The sequence below is a fragment of the Amblyomma mixtum genome, chromosome 10 (genome assembly GCF_055824585.1).
Source record: "Amblyomma mixtum isolate Tamu chromosome 10, ASM5582458v1, whole genome shotgun sequence".
Taxonomy (NCBI): domain Eukaryota; kingdom Metazoa; phylum Arthropoda; class Arachnida; order Ixodida; family Ixodidae; genus Amblyomma; species Amblyomma mixtum.
The window spans coordinates 67,081,885-67,106,756 of record NC_143021.1 but is presented as its reverse complement, the minus strand read 5'-3'; the positions used below and the strand labels follow the sequence as shown (position 1 = coordinate 67,106,756).

Here is a 24,872-nt window from a genome sequence, read left to right as displayed (position 1 = left end):
TGGTAAATTCTGTTTCCATGTTTCCCGGCATAAGCGATCACGATACAGTAGAGCGAAACAAAACTGCGCGAAGACGACGGGACAAAAGAAAGGCACGAATACACACACACAAAGCGCAGACTTCCAACTGACTTTATTTCGTAAAAGCAGGGTGCTTATAAAGGCAATCACAGCAAACTAGGAGACAAGCAAAAGCAACGTGCGAACGGCAATGACAGAGTCAACAAGACCACGTGTGAATTACGACGCATGAAAAGTTCGACCATCTGAGAAATTGATTTCTTGACATGAAAGAGATAAATAAGGGGTGCTAACACACTTATTTAGAAATGAAATAGGCCTCGATAACAGCGGACCGCCTTACCGAGTTCCTATGGAAATCCATTCGCCCCACGCTGCCTATCAGGAAGAAGACTTTAGCGACCACAAGGAAGGCCAACGAGAAATCGAAGAGCAACACCGGCGCACCCTGGAGCTGGGCCCAAAGTTCTGCTTTGAGCCTGCCATGACGCCACTAGAGCGGTTGTCGCTCTCGCGTTCTGTCCCCAGGGCTGTTCCCGAGGCAGACAAACCTAGATGCGTGGAGGAGTGCTCTGCAGTTGTGATGGACCATGGACACCAAGGCGAGTGGAAGGGTTGGTGAACTATTTGGTCGCTGAGGGCTTGATGCCTCTCCTCTCAGACAAGGAAGGGTTCTTTGTCCTCGCCCCAGAAAAGATTTTTGCCCAGAAAGCGGGTGAGGCGGTGAAAAAGAACTTCAAGGAAGTAGCTGTAAAGTCCGCTGCCATCAAAAAGCAAGCCGTGGCGCTGCTGCAAGGAAGCAACCTTGAAGGACTGGCCACGGCCGTCAAGAATGGTAAAGGTACAGTTCTGGACTTATTCTTTACGGCAAAGACTCACAAGCCGGGCGTCCCTTTCAGGGCAATCATTTCTGAGCGGGATACATGGCAGCATGTTGTGTCGGGGTTTCTACAGAGACACTTGAGATCACTCAATCTTTTGGACCCCTTCTTGGTGAACAACTCTGAAAATGTGGTTCAGTTCCTGTCAGCGCTGGACAGAAAAAAGTACTGCGCCTTCAGCATCGATGTGGAAGACTTGTTTTATTCGCTGCCCCATCCTCAGCTGATGGAGAGAGTGAAAGACTGCATTGTTAAAGACAATGACGAGTTGGTGTTTATTGCGGAATGCGGTGTTTCGACTGAGAGTTTCCTAGAACTGCTTTCTTTTTACTTGGAATCGACCTTTGTTGGGTGGGGCGGTAAGGTGTACGTCCAGAAGTCAGGTGTTTGCATCGGCTCCCGGGTTGCACCTGTACTAAGCGATATTTATCTGAGCAGGATGGATCAGGAACTGGCGAAGGATCTTGGTGATCAAGCGCTAAGAGTTTTCCGCTATGTCGATGATTTTTTGATCATTTTGAAGTCAAACTCTCCCAGGGCGGTTCCGGACGTCGTAAAAATGTTCAAGGATGCTGGTGGCGGCCTCAAATTCACTTTCGAGATGCCCAGCTCGGATACCCTACAGTTTCTAGACCTCAGTATCGAGTACCTGGATAATGGTGTGTGTTGGGAATATCACCCTAGAACGAAGAAGCCACTGTTTAACTTTAGCTCGGGGCATTCCAAAATAGTCAAGGCTGGTATAGCCACGTCCTGCTTAAAAGCGTCCCTTGCGAAGTCCTGTAACCACAAAGTTGAGGCTAGCTTCCTGGCACAGGTGGAGAGGCTGAAGGAAGCCGGGTTTCCGGAGCAGTTGTTGGCTCAGATCTCCGAAAGGATCCTGGCCAACAAGGGGAGTAGTGGTTCCAATAACAAGAAGGACGAGGGGCGGAGACGTGTGGTGGGAATTCCGTACGTCCATGGAATTTCACACCGGCTCAAGAAAGTGGGGGCGAGGTACGGAGTGGACGTGATTTTCACGGCCAAAAATAAGCTTGCGCGGATTTGTAGTGCTGTGCGTAAAAAGCTAGAGTCTGAAGGCAGTCGTGCTGGAACTGGTTGTTTGGTAGCGCACAGGAAGGAGACTAGGTACACAGAGTGTAACACTGGACTTGTTTACGAAGTGCCGCTCTCGTGCGGAAAAAAGTACATCGGCCAGACGGGTCGTTGTGTGAACGAGCGGATGGCGGAGCATCGTAGGTCGTTGAAGGGCGCGGCTTCCTCCAATCTCGCCGTGCTTGCAAGGGTTGCGAAAAATGATGCCCTCATTTGAACAGGACCAGCGTCTTGTTCAAACATAGCGATCAGGTATGCAGGGAGATGGTGGAGGCTTACCTAATCAAGAAAGACTCGGATTCCTGTGTGGCATCACCATCTGTGGCCTTGCTTGACAGGGAGATAACCTTTTTGGCCAGATTTCTTAAGGCGAGCAGGCGATATGGGTCTTTGGCGTGACATCAGCGTGACCGTTAAGGTTGTCGTGATTTTGTTTGTGCGCAGTTTTATGGAAGTGTAATTGACGGGTGCATCACGGTGCACGCGAAGGGATAGTGGGTGATTGTGTTTTGGGTTGATTATCGCGGTTGTTGTGTTTTTGTGCTGTCTCACTGTGGGTAGAAGATACATATATAGGCCTCTTCATTGAATAAAAATTCAGTTGATAGTCTGCGCCAGTGTCGTGCCTTCTCGTTCTGTGTCTTCGTTTTTTGCGCAGTTTTCAGTATGAATAACTTCTCTTTCGGTTTTTGTTTTGGCCTTTGAAAGGAACTTTGTTTTTTCCAGGTAAGGAGAACAGTTTTTGGTGTCGCAGTTCTTACAGTGAAAGGGTAGATTGCTGCCAGTGCCACTGCTAAGGGATCGCCTGTGTTCTAAAGCGCGCTCATTAAAACAACGGCCAGTCTGGCCTATGTAGGAACGACCGCATGACAAAGGTATTTCGTAAACAACTTCGGAAACACACTTTGTAAACTTGTTCCGGTGGTTCTTCTTGCAAGTGGTGGGTTCCTTTCTTGTTCAAGCCAGTAGAGGGCACACTTTTTTCAGCTTACAGGGAGCCGAAAAAACAACGCGTATCCCATACCTTTCTGCTACCTTCTTGATGTTATGGGAAAGGCAATGAAAATACGGCATGACAAATGGTGGCTTGGGATCCGAGCATCCTTTCTCTTTTTCTTGCGTAGATTTTAGCCTTTGAAGCAGGCTTTCGCAGGTGCCAAGAAGTAGATGACGGGGATAGCCAGCTGAAAGAAGGCGCTCAACTTGACAGTGAAAACTGGATGACATGGTGTGGGTACAGGATTTCTGCAGGGCAGAGAGGCAGGCAGACATGATGATGCCACGTTTGACTAGCTTAGAATGAGCGCTTTTATAGGGTAGTAGACTCTTGTTCGACCTTGGGCTATACGACCAAAAACGTGGGCATCAGTGAAGTGCAGATTTAAGTCTAAAAACTGTATGCGGTTGTCCCTTGTCAGTTCATGAGCAAAAATTAAGCCTTGCCCCTCAGAGGAGAAGGCGTTAAGAATGTTAGTGACAGCACTGTCAAGGTCATAGTTAGAAGAAGACACGTGGTCTTGTTGACTCTGTCATTGCCGTTCGCACGTTGCTTCTGCTTGTCTCCTAGTTTGCTGTGATTGCCTTTATAAGCACCCTGCTTTTACGAAATAAAGTCAGTTGGAAGTCTGCGCTTTGTGTATGTGTATTCGTGCCTTTCTTTTGTCCCGTCGTCTTCGCGCAGTTTTGTTTCGCTCTAACCATGAACCGACTAGCCCAACATCATGTCTTACTACGATACAGTCGCGCGAGCTGTTTGTCCGCGGCCGCATACTGCAGTGAAAAAACCACGTAAAATGCATTTCTTCGAGCACGAAAACTATGCTCAAATTGCACTGAAATTAGAAGAATACTTTGAATCATTTGTATTTAGCAGCACTACTTCTAGCGTCAGTGATTTATGGCTGATATTCAAACAGAAGCTCTTGCTTCTTCCTGAGCAGTACACCCCGCACAAGGTTCTTGCTCCAAGATTAGGACATAATGAGCCATGGTTCACGAACAGTGTCAAATCCCTTATTAACAAGCGGAAACGTGAATTTAAACAATACATGCGATGTCCAGATCAACACCTATATAAATTGATTAAGGACTTGGGTGATAAAATCACAGTTCAAATCAAAGCGTCCAAGAAAAATTACTGTTGCAAACTTGGCTCAAAGGTGAAGAAAAACCCTGAAGAACTGTACAACAATAACTGATGGGCACGTTGGTCAGACATTGTGCGCGCGTGTAAGTGGCCCCAAAAAGTCAATTGAAGCTGAACCCGTCTGCACAAAGAAGCATGAGGTTAAATTTGTGAAGTGCGTAGAAAATCTGGTGTATTCGATCCCTTTGAGTTGTGGTGGTTCCTATGTTGGCCAAACTGGTCGTTGTTTGAACGATAGGTTGAGGGAGCACAAAGACGATGTCAAGAATGCTGCCCGCCACATCGGTGTTCACTGTCGTGATTGTTCTTGCCAGCCTTTATACGACAAAAGCAGGATTGTTTATAAGCACAGCTGACTGGAGAAGTTATCGAAGCGTCTGAGATCATGAAGTGGGGTCAGAGGTGTGAAAGCACCCCTTCTGTCGCTATCCTGAAGAAAGAACATGATTTTTTGCACACGTGTTAACCTTGCGGTATCAAAACGTGCCTGGTCGGAGGGTTATCTGTCACGGTTCTTTGTGTTTTTCTGTTTTTCAGTGTCGCTGGCGCCTTTATAAGCATGGCTTCCTGAATAAACTTCTGTTGTTAGTCAGCGCTGTGTATCGTCCCTTCTTGTCATCTGACCTTGTGCCGTTGCGCAGTTGCACAAGAAACCTAAAGAACTTTGAAAGTGGGTTAAGTCAAACCGCAAAGACGACGTCAGCATTCCGACAATTACCCTTAATAATACCACAATAAATAGCGATACCGATAAGGCAAATTGCTTTAATGAATATTTCGAATCGGTTTTTGCAAGAACCGTACCTAGCCAACTGCCGGTTCACTCAACCTTTATATGTGAACCTATGCCTGACATCTTCATTGACAATCAAATATTTATTTCAGTTTGTACACGCAAACTGGGGACGGTGAGAAAAAAGCAGTGAATGATACACCGCTTGACGGGCCTCACCATCCTTACAAGTCAGCAGTTGGCACGAGGCAAAAAGAGAAAAAAAAACACTGTTGAAAAGTGGATACAAGTGCGCTTATGAAGAACAATGTATTATAGGAAACAGATATCTAGCAATTGGCAGTAATAATTATAATAAAAGACAGTGAGGTTATTACACAGAGTGGCATAGTACACCCAGACGTTTCGCATCACTGTAGCACAAATTGCTGAATAAAGCTTTTCCGGATGGCAGACAAAGACAAAATATTCACTTGGTCACTGAATGAGGTATTTAGAAACTTTGACACAATATACCGTAACATACAGAATCCATAGTTAGTTCTGCATTTTGGTAGTACAAGTTCAGTATATACAAATTGCTTCAAAAAAAATACAGCCGAATTCAGCTTCAGGCCCTGATGGTATTCCAAACTTCGTTCTCAAATCATGCGCAACAGTTATTTCCGAATATCTAGCCATAATTTTAAACCTGTCTCTTGCTAATTGTGATTTACCAGCAGACTGGAAGATGGGTAACGTTGTGCCTGTTCACAAGGGTGAACTTCGGAACCAAGTGGTAAACTATAGGCCGATATCTTTAACTAGTGTTTGCTGCAAGACTTTGGAACATGTTATCTACTCAAATTTAATCAAACACCTTAATAATACTAACTTTCTTGTTGACTACCAGCATGGGTTTCGTTCTGGCCGGTCTTGTGTTACGCAGTTAACTGAATTTTCGCATGACATTTACGCTTCCTATGATCTGGGCCTACAGACGGATTGCTTACTACTTGATTTCCAAGAGGCGGTCGATACCGTTTCCCACATTCTTCTTCTGCACAAGTTATCCTTTCTCGGCTTGCCGCACTATAGGCCGATATCTTTAACTGGTGTTTGCTATTAATGATCTTTAAAGTACTGCAACAAAAGTTATGGACTGGTTCGCTCACAATCTTATCAACGTTAACGTATCCAAAACAAATCTGATATGCTTCTAGAAGGTGACGCTCGACCGGTATTTACTTTTACATACATTTGATTGCGCACCGTGCTCCTGTATACCACTGGTTTATGCTTCCCGTGTAAAATATCTTTGTTTGCTGCTTGATAGTGACTTAACTTGGAATTCTCACCTTCACCATGTATCTCAGAAATTACGCGCTCTTTCTTGCTTGCTGTTCAATATCAGATATTACATACCTTTTTTCCGTTAGAAAAGCAATAATTCATGCCTTGGGTTATAGTGTTTTAAGGTATGGCATAACAGTTTATGGGCATTTTGCGCTTCGTTGGCACGACAGAACATCTTGCGCTCAATCTTAAAAAACAGTTCTTACGATTTATAACTTCCAAAGGAATGTGATGTTTTTAGTTTTCTAAGGCTCCCAAAGTTTAATACTCTATTATTTGAAACGGTTGTACACAAACATTCCTGGGAAAGTGCGTATAAAGTTGATATGTTCCGCGTAGATCTCTCAAACCAAAAGAGAGATATAGCATTCCCCGCTGTTCCACTCGCTATGGTAAAAGAACTCATGCATTCTATGTTCCTTCGTTACTAAATGTGTTGCCGTCAAGTGCATTTTCTTTGAGTACAAATTGTAAACTAAAAAAATTATTGCGTTCATCTGTTTTCATCTCACCTTTAACGTTGTGTTGAAGTTTTTGGTACAATTTATCGCCTGTTTTGTCTCGTCGTTCATTTCATGGTCATATATTCCTGGACTTTCATCGCCTACATTGCCTGATATACATTTGTTGTTGATGTAGTTTAGTGGATTCAGCGTCTTTTTCTAGTTAACTGTGATGTGTGATGTGCTCAACGTTTTACTGCTGTCCTACTTTTCTGTTGCTTTCTGTTATTCTTAGTTTGTAAAGCGTGGCACGCAACTTGCCGCTACCTGCCAGGCGCTGCCATGCAAGCCCAATGAGGCTTCGGCAGGCCTGAATCTGTGAAGTGTCTTTGCAGTGCAGAATAAACTGATTGACTGACTGGCAAAAAAAAAGTATTAGTGCAGAGGAGATTGCTCCCGGATTACGGGCCTTTGTTGCAATGTTTTATGAAAACCATTTCGAATTTGTCATGCGTATTTACTGAAATGATGAAGCCGGCGCGACGGCTCAGCAGTTGTCGTGTTTGTCTGATGACCAGAAAGACGCAGGTTCGATCCTGGCCTCCGCGGTCACATTTTGACGTAGGCTAAATGCTGGAGGCCCGTCTACTGTGCGATGTCAGTGCACGGTAAGAAGCACAGGAGGTCGAAATTATCCGCAGCCCTTCACTACAGCGTCCCTCATAGCCGGAGTCACCTTGTGTCTTTGAACCCCATGAAACAAAACCAAAAGGTGAAGATTACCTTTCTAGAATTAGATATCCAAGATATGCCTTGCGTTGTCTGTAGCACGTCTGTAGAGACGGAGTAGCGTTTTTCTTTCAGTTTACAGCGTGCCATCGTGGTCGGGCCGCAGAAGACGACGACAGCCCCAGCACGGCCGCCAAGCACGCCCAGACTGGATTTCGTGGCTGCTCAACTGGATGCCGGAGGCGCGCTGTCCCGTTCACACCTGGCTGAGCGGGTCCTGCCAAATAAATTTGTGGAGACCCGACAACGACTTGTGTCTGTGATTCATCTCCACAAACTTGGTGACTCCGGACTTGATTCGAACACGCAACCCTTACAATATTTCTTCCTTTGCCCTATAGAGGTCAACATGCCCGGATGATTGACTGCAGACAACAGGCCGCAAGAAAGCTTCTGGAGAAACTTTAGCTGGATCGTTACTTCCGACATTTATTTGTATAATGTTGCGCAATCTTATGGTGCATGTATTGCATACTCCCAGCCTGGATAGCTTGGAAATAAACTAAATTGGTAAGTATATGCTTTGTCATGTCATTTGTGAATGTGATAGCGTCAAGTGCATGACGCGTCACTTTGCCATGACGCGCACTGATAGCAGCAGCGGATAAGCAACCGCTGCGTATAAAAGAAGCGTCAGACAAATAAACGCTGATTCCTTGTCCTGCACCGGTCTTCGCTGGTTCTCTGCTGCGGCCGCTCGGCTGCCGCACGCTACTACATTACACTGGCGACGAGGATGGAATCGAGGCGGCTGGCGTGGCGTTATCGATCTTCGTGGGATAGTGTCTATCGTAGCAAGTGCACGTGTATTCTTGTGATGCTCGGCGCATGTGTGACGTACTCAGTGTCTGTATATATACTTGTCAGGTTGCAATAAACGGGGCTTTTTCCTTTGGGCGTGGGCCTGGGGGCCACGCACTAGTCTTCATCCATGTGTCGTCCTGCGAAACACTACATGGTGTCAGAAGTGGTTGCCCAGGTTATACGGGACCCACGGCAGACGTAAGGTTACCGCCTGTGGCCGGCCGCCAGGAGCATCGTATACCAGCCGGATAACCGCCAGAAAATGTCGGAAGAAACGAAGGTTTCGTCTCAGCCTTTTTTGGTACAGCCGCCAGCGAGCTTCAACTTCGACAAGACGTCGGAGTGCTCTCACCAAGTGCTCTCACCAAGGCACGCCTGAAAGAAGCTGTGCAGCGACAGCAGCAGTATCTTCGGAGCGTTGTGGACCGCGAAGTGCATGAATCCCTGACGAGGGCTGATGTCGACACTGTTTATAGGCGGACATCGAACCAGAGACATCCGGATCAGCAGACGTGTGCCGCTTGTGGTAGGGGCCCTCATTCGAGGTCGTCGTGCTCTGCCAGAGGAGCACTGTGCTACGTGTGCCAGCGCCGGGGACATTTCGCAGCTGTCTGCTCACGGACACAAAGGACCACGGAACCCGAAACATGGCCTTCAGAGGTAGGCATCCGCAGTCCTCAGGGTGAGCAACCGAACGTGAACTGGTTTGGTTTGGTTTGGTTTATGGGGTTTAACGTCCCAAAGTGACTGAGGCTATGAGAGACGCCGTAGTGGAGGGCTCCGGAAATTTCGACCACCTGGGGTTCTTTAACGTGCACTGACATCGCACAGTACACGGGCCTCTAGAATTTCTCCTCCAAAGAAATTCTAGCCGCCGCGGCCGGGATCGAACCCGCGTCTTTTGGGTCAGCAGCCGAGCACCATAGCCGCTGAGCCACCGCGGCGGCCGAACGTGAACTGTGTGACATATTCCGTGGGAGATTTGGCTGTGTCATCTGCAAAGGCTCGCTTTGTTCAGATTGCTATTAATGGAGCAGTTGTTTCGGCGAAAGTTGACACGGGAGCCGAGGTAAATGTTGTCCCAGGGTCGTTTCCAGCGCTGCCGAAGGTACTACAGCCTACGGATGTTATTCTGATGGGACCAGGCGGTGACAGGTTGAACTTGAAAGGAAAGTTTACTGCCGACATTCTGTGGAAGCGTGCTTCGGTTAGACAGGATGTGTTCGTTGTCGATTCAGTGAGCAATGCGATTCTTGACTTACCCGCAATAGAAGCGCTGGGAATAGTTAAATTTGTGGACGAAGCATCAGTTCATCAGGTAGTGCAGACGCGATTTGGTTCCTTGTTCCGCGGTCTGGGGACCATGAAAGGCGAATACTGCATTCGTCTTAAACCAGATACCGTGCCCTATGCCATTCACACTGCTCGTCACATACCCATCCCGCTGCGAGATGGCGTGAAACAAGAGCTGAAAGAGATGGAAAAGAATGGGGTCATTCGTAAAGTTCAAGGGCCTACGGAGTGGTGTGCTGGCATAGTGCCCGTCTTGAAGCCGTCAGGACAAGTGCGAATATGCGTTGACCTGACTCAACTAAACAAATCGGTGCAACGCGAAAGGTTTGTGCTCCCCACTGTTGATGAGACACTCGGGTTGCTCAGCGGTGCAGTCAAATTTTCCAAACTCGACGCAAACTCTGGTTTCCATCAAGTGAGGTTAGCAAAGGAATGTCAGCCGCTGACAACCTTCATTACTCCGTTTGGCCGTTATTGCTTTGAGCGGCTGCCGTTTGGCATAACTTCGGCTCCGGAGTATTTCCAAAACCAAATGTGCAAGATTCTTGAGGGAATTCCGGGCGTAGTGAACCTAATGGACGACGTCCTTGTCTTTGGCTCTACTCAGAAGGAACACGACGAACGGTTGTTTCGCACCTTGGAACGCTTGGCCGAAAATGGTGTGACCCTAAACAAAGAAAAGTGCCAGTTCAGTGTAAAAGAGCTTTGTTTTCTTGGGTGCCGCGTGAGCCAAGATGGCATACGCCCGGATCCAGCGAAGGTTCGCGCAATTGCAGATCTAAAGCCGCCATCGAACGTTGCAGAAATGCGCAGATTTTTAGGTCTTGCTAATCATTGTTCACGATTCATTCCAGATTTGGCTGAGCAAACGACGCCTTTGCGTCAACTGCTGCAAAAGAACACTGAGTGGGTCTGGGCAGCGCCTCAGCAGATAGCTTTCGATAGCGTGAAGAGTGCTATCTGCTCAGATAGGTGTATGGCTAAGTTTGATGCACAACGTACAACGATTATTTCTGCAGATGCTTCGTCGTACGGCCTAGGAGCAGTTTTACTGCAAGTACAACCGAATAAAGAAAAGCGGCCAGTTGTTTTCGTCTCAAGGTCATTGACACCAACTGAGATGCGCTATGCGCAAATTGAAAAGGAGACTTTAGCTATAACATGGGCCGCGGAACGTCTCGAAAGCTATGTGCGTGGACTGCATATTACTGTAGAAACAGACCACAAACCGTTGGTTACTTTGCTAGGAAAGACGCCACTTGATCTGGTTCCGCCTCGCATTCAAAGGTTCAGAATGCGGCTAATGCGGTTCAGCTTTGAGGTGCAGTATGTCCCGGGCAAAAATCTCGAAATAGCTGATGCACTCTCCAGAGCACCAGTGGCAGGCCAAAAGACGAAGAACTTTCTTTCGGTCGATGAAGTCAACTGTTACGTTGCCGGCGTGTTATCTGAGTTGAGTGAGTCGCAACACTACGGGCTAGTAGCCGAAGAACAGGCGAAGGACGAGACTTGTCGTACGTTGTGTCGCTACGTCCGTGAGGGGTGGCCTAGTCTACCTTCGTTATCGGCCGTTTTGAGGCCCTATTGGCAAGATCGCGCCGTTTTGAGCGTATGTAAAGGTGTCCTCATGCACGGCACTCGGATTTTTGTGCCACACTGCCTTAGAAGCAGAATGTTAAAACTGCTTCATGAGGGCCACCAGGGTGTTGTAAGGTGTAGAGCAAGGGCAAGGGAGTCTGTGTGGTGGCCAGGTTTAAGCGCTCAGCTTGCGGTATTCAATGCCGACTGCCGCACGTGTTCCCAATTTCGCTTCCAGCCGTGCGAGCCAATGATCCCGACCGAGACACCTTTTCGGCCATGGCAAAGGGTTGCCGCGGATATCTGCCATGTGAAAGGCTGTAACTACTTACTCATAGTTGATTACTTATCTCGATTTCCAGAATTGTGTCCGCTGACCTCTCTTAGCAGCACAGAAGTTATTTATCATCTCAAGAAGGTGTTTTCTACTCACGGTATACCGGAAACGCTGGTAACCGATAACGGTGCTCAATTTGTCAGCCAGGAGTTCAGCCAGTTCGCGAACTGTTATGGATTCAAACGTGTGACGTGTAGCCCTAGGTACCCGCAGGCAAATGGGGAAGTAGAAAGAATGGTAAAAACTGTGAAAGAGCTGTTGCTAAAATCTGGTGACCTACATCTGGCTTTGTTAGCATACAGGGACACGCCGGGACCCCTAGGAAAAACGCCAGCAGAGCTACTCATGGGGCGGCGCCTTCGCACTACCTTGCCTCTCCACCCAAAGAAGCTGGCACCAAAGACCCCCAATCTCAAAGAAGCAAGGGAAAAAGACGCAGCTTTCAGGGAGACTCAGCGGCAAAATTATGATCGCCGGCATGCTGCCCGACATATGTTCCCGTTGGTACCAGGTGATTCTGTTTGGGTCAAGGACTACAGGCGAAAAGGTGTGGTGCTTCAGCGCGCAAAGTGGCCACGCTCGTATATTGTGGTTTTGGAGAGCGGGGGCCAGATTGAACGAAACCGGCGAGCGCTAATCAAGCAGGCGCCAAACAGAGGCTCGTATTCCAGGGACGGGGAGTATGAATTTCTGTCTAGCCTAGATAGTACAGAGGAGAACGGAAACTCTGTTTCTATTGCACAAACTGTACCAGACGGTCCCGAGGAGAACGGAACGGAAGCTCTCCCAAGTGATCCGTTGCTACCGCCGCCGGAAACATCTTCGCCTGCGGTACAGGGTGAACATGTCACACGCTTTGGTCGAAAAGTAAGAAAGCCAGAACGGTACGGTATTTGTGAATGCCACTCATGGAACCGCTTACATTGAATAGTTGTTGTATTTTGTTTTGCAAGTTGCTGCTTTAGTTTTCTCAAAGGGAAAGGGAAGATGTGGCGTTATCGATCTTCGTGTGATAGTGTCTATCGTAGCAAGTGCACGTGTATTCTTGTGATGCTCGGCGCATGCGTGACGTACTCAGTGTCTGTATATATACTTGTCAGGTTGCAATAAACGGGGCTTTTTCCTTTGGGCGTGGGCCTGGGGGCCACGCACTAGTCTTCATCCATGTGTCGTCCTGCGAAACACTACACTTTCTTCGGTTGCTGCTGAAGACTACTGCCTGGCGGACGCTGCAATGGCGAAGGTGGGAAAAATTGATACTTTTGACGAAAGGAGCGACAGCTTCGAGTCCTACTTGGAAATTTTTGAGCTTTACGTCTTGGCAAATGATGTGGCTGAAGGCAAGGAGCTAGCCGTATTCCTGACTGTAGTAGGACCTCGAGTGTATGAAGTATTGAAGAACCTGCTAGTTCCGAATTCCCCTGCCAGCAAAACGTATGACGAGGTCACGGCGCTACTGAAAACACACTACAGCCCCGAAAGGCCGTGATTGCGGAAAGGTGCCGATTTAACCGAAGATTGCAACTTGAGCAAGAGACTGTAGCCGAATTCATTGTGCAGCTGAAGCACGTGGCCAGAACTTGCGAGTTTGGCAAGTTTCTCGACGAAGCGCTTAGAGGCAGGCTAGTCGCCGGGCTACGCTGCGTCGACACTCAGCGTGAGCTGTTTGCCGCTGAAAAGCTGACGTTCGAAGAGGCGCGCAAAATTGCGTTAAATCGTGAACTAGCCACCACCCAGACTCAACAAGTAAAGCTAGAAGAGCTGAAAAGTATACCATGCCGCCGCGGTGGCTCAGTGGCTATGGTGCTCGGCTGCTGGCCCGAAAGACGCGGGTTCGATCCCGGCCGCGGCGGCTGAATTTCTTTGGAGGAGAAATTCGAGGCCCGTGTACTGTGCGATGTCAGTGCACGTTAAAGAACCCCAGGTGGTCGAAATTTCCGGAGCCCTCCACTACGGCGTCTCTCATAGCCTTAGTCGCTTTGGGACGTTAAACCCCATAAACCAAACCAAAAGTATACCACAAAGGCGCTCAGGACTAGAAGTTGATGTTCTGAGTCAAGGCTACCGTGCTAAGGACAACTATCAAAGCAAGACTGAGCCCGCTTCCGTTGCGGTAAACGCCATGCGGCCAATAATTGCCGATATCGCAAGTACAAGTGTCATAACTGCGGAGAGCAAGGTCACTTGAAATCAAAGTGCAGGCAGCGCACAGGCAAACCGAACGCGCTGAATGCGATCGATAGCTCGGCCGATGAGTCTGACGAAGAGCAAGAAATATACAGTATGACAACAAATAAGTCTGCATACTATGTCACAGTTCTGGTGGAAGGACAGGCCGTAATGATGCAAATAGACACAGGGGCGTTCGTCACCGTCATGCAGAAGTCAGTTTTTCTTCGTAAGTTTCCCCATCTGACAGTAACGACGGCTACGGTTCCTTTACGAACGTACACAGGAGAACTAGTGCCGGTCGTAGGGTCGGCTGATGTGCGTGTTGAGCACTCTAATCAAACTGACGTTCTACCTGTTCTGATAGTAGATGACGGTGGGAAAGTGTTGCCGTGTCTGCTCGGCCGCAACTGGCTGAGGAATCTGAAATTAAACTGGCAGGAAGTTCATGCTATACAGCAAGACGACGCCGTGGAGGAACTTTCAGGCTTTGTTTTCACCGTAGATGGGGCTGATAACTGGCTACAAAGCACAGGTCCCCTTGAAGCCAGACAGCAAGCCAGTATTTTGCAAGGCCCGTCCCGTGCCTTTTGCATTGAAGCAAGCTGTGTCCGAAGAGCTAGACGCCTTGGAACGAGCGGGGGTACTGAAAAGGGTCACCAGAAGCGATTGGGCGACTCCGCTGGTAGTGGCACCGAAAGACGGAGGAGCAAAAGTGCGGTTGTGCGGTGACTACAAGGTCACGGGGAACCCTGTGCTGCTGACTGAGCACTACCCTCTTCCCTTGCCAGAAGATTTGTTCACAACATTGGCAGGCTCAAAAGTATTCTGCGTCCTAGACCTTGCTGCCGCTTACCAGCAAGTAGAACTTGCCGAAGATGCAAAGGCGATTTTAACTATAAACACCCACCAAGGCCTTTACCAGTACCAGCGGCTCCCTTACGGCATTGTCAGTGCTCCTGCCATATTCCAGTCGCTCATGGACGGGCTTCTCAAGGGTATCCCTCAAGTAGGGTGTTATATTGATGATGTCACCATTGGAGGTTCAAGTGAGAATGAATGTCGGAACAGGCTGGAAGAAGTTTTGACACGATTGCAGGAGCACAATGTGACGCTGCGCATGGAAAAATGCAAGCTCTTTTGCAGTGAAGTCCGCTATCTGGGCCACATAATTTCAGCGGATGGAATAAAGCCACTGGGATCGAAAACAAGGGCAATAGAGCGTGCACCGGAGCCTACAAATGGTACTGAACCGAAGTCTTTCCTGGGAATGGTAACATTCTACTCCAAGTTCCTGTCGAACTTGGCGACTGTGGCTGCGCCGCTCTACGAGCTCCTGAAGAAGGGCACGCGTTGGAAATGGACAAGCGAATGTTCTCGCGCGTTTCGAAAAACAAAACTTGCTCACGACCAGTCCGGTACTTGCTTACTACAATCCGAAGCAACCCTTGGCTCTAAGCTGTGATGCGTCGCAGTATGGGCTCGGCACGGTTCTTTTTCACATACTTCCCAGTGGGCAAGAACAGCCTGTCGCTTTTGCTTCCAGGACGTTATCGCAAGCTGAGCGTGGCTATGCCCAGATCGAGCGAGGAGCGCTGGCAATAATCTTTGCTCTCAAGAAGTTTCATCGTTACCTATATGGAAGGGCATTCACGTTGTTCACGGATCATCAACCATTACTAGGCATCTTAGGGCCACGGAAGCAGGTCCCATCTTTGGCAGCTGCTCGAATGCAACGGTGGGCGTTAATCCTGGCTTCTTATCGCTACGACTTGAGATATCGGAAAGGATCTCAAATGGAAGTGGCGGACGCGCTGTCCAGACTGCCTGTTGCAACCGAAAACAGCGTTGATGAGACACATACGCTCGCTGTTTTTGAAACTACGCCACTGACGGCTAAAGACGTTGCCAAAGCTAGCAAGTATGACGGCATTCTCAGCAAAGTCTACAGATATACGCTTGAAGGATGGCCAGCACAAATCAAAGATGCTCAACTTGTACCGTACTATAACAGACGTGCGGAGCTGTCGCTGGAAGCGGGCTGCGTCACATGGGGCAGTCGTGTTATTGTGCCAACAAAGATGAGAAATGCAGTGTTCAGTCTGTTGCACACGGAACACCCCGGTGCTTCACGCATGAAGATTCTCGCACGTAGCTTGCTCTGGTGGCCAGGGCTAGACGCAGAGAACGAAAGCACGGTAAAAACGCGTAGCATTTGCCAACAAATGCAAAATAGCGCTCCCCGTTCTCCATTCAAGCCATGGCCGTTTCCCGCCCGCTGCTGGCAGCGAGTGCATGTGGACTTTTTTGACTTTGAAAAAACGACATTTCTTTTGTGCGTGGACTCGTTTTCAAAGTGGATCGAAGTGTTTCCTATTTATTTATTTATTTATTTATTTATTTATTTATTAGAGATACTATCAGTCCGGTCAGGACCAAGATAGGAGTGATACAAAGTACAGATTACAAAGGCGGAACACGACAAACAAAACACCAGCACCATCCAGTCGGTGCCAAGTTTTAACATATCAAAAAATGGAACTGACCTCCAAGCAACAAATAAAAATGCGCAAAAATATCGCTGCAACGAAACAGAAAACAATGTGAAAACACCATGCCCAACACAAATGCAAGGCGCTCTACTACAGCCGCGAAGACTATCGAGCGCTTGCGGAGTCTGTTTGCTGCTTACGGATACCCTGAACAACTGGTTTCTGATAACGGCCCCCAGTTTTCAGCGCAGGAGTTCCAGGACTTCCTCGATGCCTGTGGCATCCGACGCACGTACAGCCCGCCATACCATCCGCAGTCCAACGGGGCTGCCGAAAGGTCGGTGCAAACTGTAAAAAGGAGTCTTCGTAAGCAGCTTCTGCACGACAACAAGGGAGGTAACAACAGATCGATGCGGGAGAGACTGGACGACTTCCTGCTGGCGTATAGGACAACCCCTAACACGGCAACAGGCAAGTGTCCGTCTGAACTGTTTCTGAAGCGAACTCCACGCACTACACTGTCATTACTAAGGCCATCATTTCGGGATGACATGCAGAGTAGGCAAGAAGGGCTAAAACAGCAGCATGACCAACGGAGATCAACTTTCCGTTCGTTTAAGGAAGGAGAGTGGGTGTACGTGAAGACTGTCCGGCAAGAGAAGGTGTCATTGACGGAAGGGCGTATAGTGCGGCTCTAGTCAGCCCTGTGACCTATCTCGTAGAGACTCAGAACACAGTTCGGCACGTTCATGTTGATCATTTGCGATCGCGCAGCTCTTTCCAGTATGCAGGACTGGACACCGGGGCGGAAGCCCCGAGACGACCCGACACCGACGACTCTGAGCGTCCTCAGGAGACGCTCCCCTCCCCACCACAAGAGGCGCAGCATGACGCGGACGCGGCAGTACCCCCTCTTCGCGATGATGCACCAACCCCGACCCCGCCACCACAAGACGGGCAAGAATTGCAGCTGCCAGCTGCTCACAACGCACATCCTGAGGCGCAAGCTGAAGCGCCTTCCGACTCTCCACAAACAACGCTGCGCAGAAGCCAGCGCGCCCGGAAACCACCAGACCGATATACCACCCACGATTTCCGCCACTGCAGCTAATGAGTGGAGGCGAAGATCTTGGAGGGAAGGAATGTGATAGCGTCAAGTGCATGACGCGTCACTTTGCCATGACGCGCACTGATAGCAGCAGCGGATAAGCAACAGCTGCGTATAAAAGAAGCGTCAGACAAATAAACGCTGATTCCTTGTCCTGCACCGGTCTTCGCTGGTTCTCTGCTGCGGCCGCTCGGCTGCCGCACGCTACTACATTACAGTGAAGAATGTGTGGTGACCTTTTTCAACGGTTGTAGATTTTCTGCCTATAGACAGTCTATAAAAAATGGTTTACTGAAGGTTCAGTAGACAGACGTCTACAGACTGCCTATAGACAAAGGTCTATAACATTGCCAGTGAATAAACCTATCGAATGTCTATAGACAGTCTCTAGACCTGCGTTTACTGGACCAATAGACTTGTCTATAGACTGTCTATAGACCTGTGTCTATTAGACTTTCAGTAGACATTTCTCTAGACATGGTCTATAGATAAAAGTCTGCTAAAAGTGTACGGCCATAAATCTATGATTGTCTATAGACTAGTCTATAGTATTTGTGTATAGAAAGCCTACAGAATTCATGGACTGAAGTCTATAGACACTCTCTGGACTTCCTAAAGAAATTTTTACAAGGGAAAGCTGCAATAACGGCGAGTTTTAGCACCGCTGTACGATAAGCGCGGTAACTACGGTAACTGTTGCCGTGCGGGAAATGTGGCTACGAAAGCCTGATAACGGTAGCACCGGCAACGTGTTACCGTACGGCTAAACGGCTACGCTAAAGCTGTCTAATATTTCAATCTACCACCATGCATGCCAAACGAACTGGCATTTCTGCGTTCTTAACCGAAAAGTTCCTTAGAAAACGCAGACCCTCTACCTCTAACATGTGAAGCTAGCTTTAGCCACCAGCTTGGACAAGCTGTAGCTTTCTCGTAGACTCGGCCAAAGCGCTGCTGTCGCCTAGGAAGAGCATGAACAATCGGTACGGGAGACGCCCTTACAGCGGAGCCCGCTGAACCACTCCGTGTATTTTTCAATAATTTCAGCTAAGTCACTTCAGCTTTACCGGGCGAAATAGAACGAACGGCACGTCAGACAAACAGTTGGGCCAATAGCGTGCACGCTAGCTTTGGTCTGTAACCAAACGTGTCGGCAGCAGACGCCGTAGTGAGCCCGTACAAAACGATAAACTCATTGCCATGAAGTAATTTTAACTGCAATAATAACGCGCCGCGCATACAACGGCGCTTTATATCACTGCCTCATTCTCGCATCTAATTCCTGCGCTGAAATAAGCTGCCGCTGGGAATTTGTGATAATTTTGTCTTTTTTGAAATGGCAGAAGGCGACAGATGTTCTTTCCTCACAAAGCCAAGCACGAACTTGCAAGACAGCTCTCAGAAAACAGCGGCCTGTGCTATGAATTGCGCCGTATGTGAAGAGCTTCTTGAATTATTTACCCCCAATCGAGCATAGGAACATCAGCTACACTTCCCTGCACATTGCTTCAAAAATACAAAGCACGTCCGCATCGAAGCAGTGGTGTTAAAAACTGCGGGGATACACCTGAATTCCCTGCCCCATGGTAACGGCCGCGCGTAATTACCACGCGATGTTATGCGCGCGCCGTTCGGGAGGTTTGCGAGGGAGGGCACTCACGCCGACTCCGCTTCCTTTCTCGTCCCGCGGTGACTTCCCCCATTTCCCCTATTAGAACGGAGATACCTCCTCTCCACAGCCCGGGAGAATGCGCGTTTCTCCCGAGGCTCGCTCGTCTTCTGGCGGGAGCCGTGCACACGCACGGATCAGAGATCTGCCACGGAGACCGCGGCCGGCACCGCATCGCCCCGCGTGTGATTCGACAGCCATGAGCGAGAAGCCACGCGAGCTAAGCGGAACACTCCTCCCCCATCTTTTCGCGTGCGTTCTTCCCTTTTGTGCTTTTCACCCCCGTACGTGAACACTCCCTCGTTGCGGCGGTTGTTTGTTCGGTTGCTGTTCTTTATTGCTCGGGAGCGATAAACGCTCATCAGTGGGCACGTCGGCTGGCCGCGTGTCAGCATCATGTCAAACCCGCTCGTATTTTACATGCAGATGTTCCTGCTTGTCTCGACACTGACGGCCAGCGCACTGCAAGCATCGGCATGCTCGGTCACCCACGCACCGTCCCCTTAAGGCGGGGACACATGTGCGAAAAGTGCGTGCGATTCGCTGCGGCGCGTCGTTGCGACCGTCGTCGCAACGACCGAACGCAGCTCGTCGCATGCGTCCAACCTGCTGGATGCCAACGACGAGCCGCATGCGACAAACGCAACGACGGGAAGCAGGAGCCAATGCGAGCGCAGAGAGCGGCAGCGTCATGATGACGTAGAGCGCGATGCACAGGGCGCTCGGGGCCGAGCCGTCCCGTCTGCCGGCGTCATAAAAACGAGCTAAAGTGTGTTCTTGACTTAAATAATAAACCCTGGGATGAGAAATGTGAAAGAATATGTCATTTTTGAGGATCGCTGACCAATACTGAGCTGCTGCTAAAGGTAACGACTGCGATACAAGCAAACTTCTTTCCACAACCGCTTCGCAGCTGCCGCTGGCCGGCTCGCCTGGCGCCCGCTCGCTTCGCTGCCGAAGGCGTCGCGGAAATTGACCATATTATTACTTTATTGTGAGATCATGCTGTTGACAGTAGAGCGATGTGTGGAGTAGGCCTTTTATTATAGCTCAGGCGACTTCCGAAGCGCCGGCCGCTGCGGCTTCGATACGAAAGAGGCTATAGGCCTAGCGACGACCACGGCAGCCAGGCAGTAGCAGAGCTCGTCGCCCAGAGCGCCCGCGAGCGGTGCCGTTGCCGAAAGCTCGCAACATAAGCAGGCGTGCTTTGTCGCTGCTCGAGCAGACTTTCTGATAACAAGGAAATCTTGTATTTTCTTGGGATATTTGTACACGATCACAAGCAGCGCTGAGGCACCGCTGCACGGCGGCGAAGTGTGACAGCGGTTGTGGGCGGAGCTTGGGTAGAGCGGCGCAGCGATGCTCACCGCTCCGTGTGTCCCTGCTTGCAGTGGGATGGCAGATCGCACGCGACGATCGGTGCGGCGCGTCGGCGAAGTTGTCGCACATGTGTTAAAGGCGCGAATATAGTCCGACGTAACGCAAGCGAGCGAGCGCGCGCGCACACGCTGCGTTGCGTTGGTGAAAACAGCTCCGTCTATAGTTCGACGCACTGCAGCGGCCAACGCAACCGGCGGCTGCCAGCGTGCCCCGACGGGCCCGGCCATCACCACCTAGACTAAGAAGGCCTCTGCTCTCCAGGCTGACGTCAGTGCCACGTCACGACTAGAGGCCTAGCCGCCGACGCGCTGACCGCCGCCGCCGCCGCCGCGATTAGTCACTGTCGGAGCATGCTCGGGCTTGCCGGCCGGCGGAGCAGTACCGTGCACTGCTTGCATTCTGCGGTGATTTTCTCGCTTGTGAGGTGCTTTGTGAAATAGTTATTCGGCCCTGGGCTGCTCGTGTTCACGCTAGTGTCCTACAAGTGGTGAAAACGTGCGCTGCTATGCTTGGACAGTTGTGAATATGCCAAACAAATGCTGTGTGCCTGGGTGTAGCGGCAACTACAAATTTATTTATTTATTTATTTATTTACAAAATACTGCAGCCCGAGGGCCAAGCAGAGTGGGCAATTTAACAACAGGCAAAGATCACACCAAACTACAAAAAAGAAAGAAAGAAAACAGACAAACACTACAAATCCGGACCAAAGGTCCATGTGTTCAAATTTCCTGAAGATGCAGAACTGAAGACAGCATGGCTGCGCGCTATTCCCCGAGAGGGCTTCCTTCCTTCGGCACATTCCAGGGTAAGATTGCTATCGTTATTTTTGTTCCTTGAAAAATACAAAGCAAACACGTGCACGTGCGTTGTTAGTGGAATTTCAGCAGTTATATATTTAGTTTTGAGGGAGGCTTCACTGCAATATGTTAGGCATTTTTTTTTTCTATTCACATGCAGGTTTGCGAATTGCACTTCACTGAAGGTGACATCATTCGAGAGGATTGTCATGTGGATGATACTACGGGCCGTACGATAACTGCACCCATGCTCCGTTTGCGTCTCCGACCGGATGCTGTTCCGTCAAAATTCCCGAACTGCCCGAGCTATTTATCGAAGGTTTGCAGCAGAAGGGAGAATCCGGAGTCTAGAAGAATGCGTTTGGATGCAGCTGCGACTGAAAAAGCTCTTGCAGACTCCCTCGAGACGTTTAGAGCCGAAGAGGAAAAAGATGCAGTTCGGAGCCTAAACGACTTAGCCGAACACGTGCGAACAAGCAAGTCTCATTTCTGGCATACAATATTGAGCAGTGGCCGCCTCATATTACTGCACATTGTTGAAGATGATGCTCCTTGGGTGAAGTACTCAGTTTGCGTGAAGGCTGATTTGTCTATCACGTTGCATTTCCTAAAGACGCCAGTCACAAGGCTAGGGTCCAACCTGTTCGTTCTTCCTCAGGCGAAAAGTAAGAGGGCTTTCGCTGACTTTCTTGAAAGCATCAAGGTTTGGGACAGCAGCCTTTCTTCTAGCTGTAGAGACTCGAATGAAGAAGTTTTTGATGCCATCAATTTCCTGCTTGGCCAGATATCTACAGCGCAGTCAGAGGATAATGATCATGCAGTCCAATTCCTCAGCGAACAGTTGAAGCTTCTGTCTGCAAAGAAGGAGCGAAGGCGCTATTCTATAGATTTCATGGTGTATTGTTGCATTCTCTTCATGATATCACCCCATGCCTATAAATACATGCGAAGCTATGGAGCAATCACAATGCCGCATCCAATGACCATCAGATCAGTTTGCTCATCATATGGAATGAATCCACAACGGGAGCACCACGGTGCAGCCTTTCTCAGTTACATGGCGAAAAGGATCTGCGAGCTCGATGACAGACAGCGGCATGTGACGCTTATGGTTGACGAGATTCACATAAAGCCTTATTTTGATTATAAGGGTGGCAATATTGCTGGACTTGCGCACAATTCTGAAGAGGTTGCCAATAGTGCATTCGTTTTCATGGTGCAAAGCCTTACTTGTCCATTTAAGGAAGTTGCACACATCATCCCTGCCCGCAAAGCTGATGCCGTGTTTCTGCACAAGTCAATAATGGATGTCGTGACTGGCCTGGAGAAAATAGGTTACAGAGTTACCTGCATAGTCAGTGACAACAACTCGATAAACAGAAAGGCAATGTCTTACTTTGCATCTCCGCCAACAAACGGAATCGTTTATCCCCATCCATGTGACTCCTCGAGACCGTTGTTTTTTGTGATCGACCCAGTCCACATACTAAAATGCATTCGGAACAACTGGCTAAACCAGAAAAATGACCAGCTGTGTTTCTACTTCCCCGAATTCGAGGATGATACAGCACAACCACGGCGCATGTTGACTGCGTCATTCGCCACCATCAGAAACGCATACAACCTTGAGTGTGACCAACTTCTTAGATACGGTCATAGTTTATCAAGGAAGGCGCTGTTTCCATCCAATCTTGAAAGGCAAAACGTCAAGCTTGCTCTACAGATTTTCAGCGATGGCTTACCTCACGCACTTCGTGCGCTTGGAAAAACACACAACCTGAACTTCCCAGAGCACACTGCTAGCTTCATTGAGATCATAGTTAAATGGTGGAAAATCGTGAATGTAAAGACTCCGTACAAAGGGAAGAGACTCCGCGACCATTTTCAAGAGCCGGTGTTCCCCTCTGTGGACGATCCTAAACTGGAGTTCTTGTACAAGCTGTTGGACTGGCTCGATGAGTGGCACAGCAAACGCCTCGACAGCGGTTGTTTGACCAAAGAGACGCATACTGCTTTACACCACACAACTCACGCACTCATCGAAGTAGCCCGATACTGCTTTGAAGAGCTTAATCTATCTTACGTTCTTCTGGGAAAGGTGCAGACGGACAGTTTAGAGGAAAGATTCGGCAAATACAGGCAGCTGGCTGGAGCACAATATCATATTTCCTTAAGACAGATTTATGAAGGCGAAAATAAACTACGACTGGAAAACACGCTGCCTAAACTTCAAGAAATCTGTACAAGCGAAAAAACTGAGAAGTGGGAACACCTGCACGGATCTGTGGACACGCCGCGCCCTTCGTTCAACGTCGTTGTGACTGCAGCGGCTTTATCAAAGATAACAGACATCATCCCCGTTCTTGTGTACGTTGCGGGATACGCCGTGCATACAGCTCTGAAGAGGCTAAACTGCACAAAATGCAGATCAGCGCTAACAGTGAGCAAGACCATCACAGTTTCGCCCAACGAGGAAAACTACTATCTTGTTAAGCAGCTGGATCGCGGAGGACTTGTTTTCCCGGCAATGTTTGCAGTGAATGCCGTCGCACACAATTACGTCGTAGTTCAACAGCTTGCAAAGGACGCGGAGTTTTTAAGAGCGCCAGACCAGCGTAAGCTCGTCACGGAGCTGACAATGGATTTGCTCACAAATGACGACTCGTGTGAATTTGATGCCTGTGACGATGGACACACCTGCGAATTTGTGCTTAAACATATTCTTTGGTGCAGCACTAACATCCTTCTCAAAAACTTTTGCAGCCGGATGAATGACAGAACCGTTGATGACGACAACAAATCTAAAAAAAGAAAAGCTGAAACCCTAAAAAGCAAATAAACGAACTTGCGTTCCGTAACACGTTTTGTTGGGAACAATTTGTTAAAACACATTATTGTACGCCAAGCGATGAGCTCCTCCAATCTTGCGCGCGCTTATCTGCTTCCGCAGCGCCCGCAGGCCTCGACGCATGACGTCACGACGGGAGCGCTGAGGCCTGAACTTGTCTAGGTGGTGTTGGCCCGGCGCAGATTTGGCTCCTGCTCCAAATGCGCGCCGGCGCCGCCGACCGCGCCGACCCACAATGCATTGCGCGGAGAAAAATGGCGGATGCCAGCGCGAGCGGCGTGAGTGGCGCGAGCTGCCCAAACACCGAAACCGAGCCGGATATCGTTGTGGAACGCTTTATTGAAGCCATAAAACAACACCCCTGTGTATACGACACAAAAAGACTCGATTTCAGAGTACTTGAGATGGTACTCTGGGTCTGTTTGCCGTAGTTCTTGCACAAGCTGGTGGTACTCGCCTGTTGTTTTCCGCTGTGCGAAAATCTTTCGCACATACATTGAGCGCCTGCGCTTTCGCCGCAAGCGGTGGACTAGTAACACGAGAGCAATTTTCTGTCGCGCGGATGACACCCTAGCCATATTTCATATAGTAGCCGCAATGGCGTGAATGGAGCGAAACGGATGAGGCGACGCAGAAAGAGGCGCGAACGGAATTCAAACTACCCGCCGGTCGACGATCGGCGCGCGAGTCGGCGGTCGTTCTGCGCATGCTCCGAAGCGGCGCGCGGCGTCTGGACGCATCGAAGTATAGAGGGGGTGGCGCTCTGGCCGGCGCAGCGAAACCGGCGTAGCGCGACAGACTGCGAGCGACGCTCGCCCGCGCGCTGAACACGTCGGACTATAAACGCGCCAGAGACGGCGCATACCAGCCACCCTGTCAAGCGTCTGTGTACCCGGTCATCCAAGCGCCCTTCTCCCACGGAGGCTGCACACAAGAACCACCGTGCTATGA

At 49.3% G+C, this 24,872-nt stretch overlaps 1 protein-coding gene across 1 annotated transcript; it reads left to right on the top strand.

The window, feature by feature from the left end:
- The first annotated feature begins 373 nt into the window (after positions 1–373).
- On the top strand, positions 374–24,229 carry LOC149326018 (uncharacterized). The gene is made up of 7 exons (XM_089564450.1): positions 374–623; positions 683–862; positions 1,697–1,842; positions 16,356–16,453; positions 16,891–17,020; positions 20,917–21,081; positions 21,234–24,229. Exons 1-7 carry the CDS (start codon positions 374–376, stop codon positions 23,910–23,912), a joined length of 3,648 nt encoding a protein of 1,215 aa, XP_089420576.1. The 3' UTR covers positions 23,913–24,229.
- Positions 24,230–24,872: the final 643 nt, after the last annotated feature.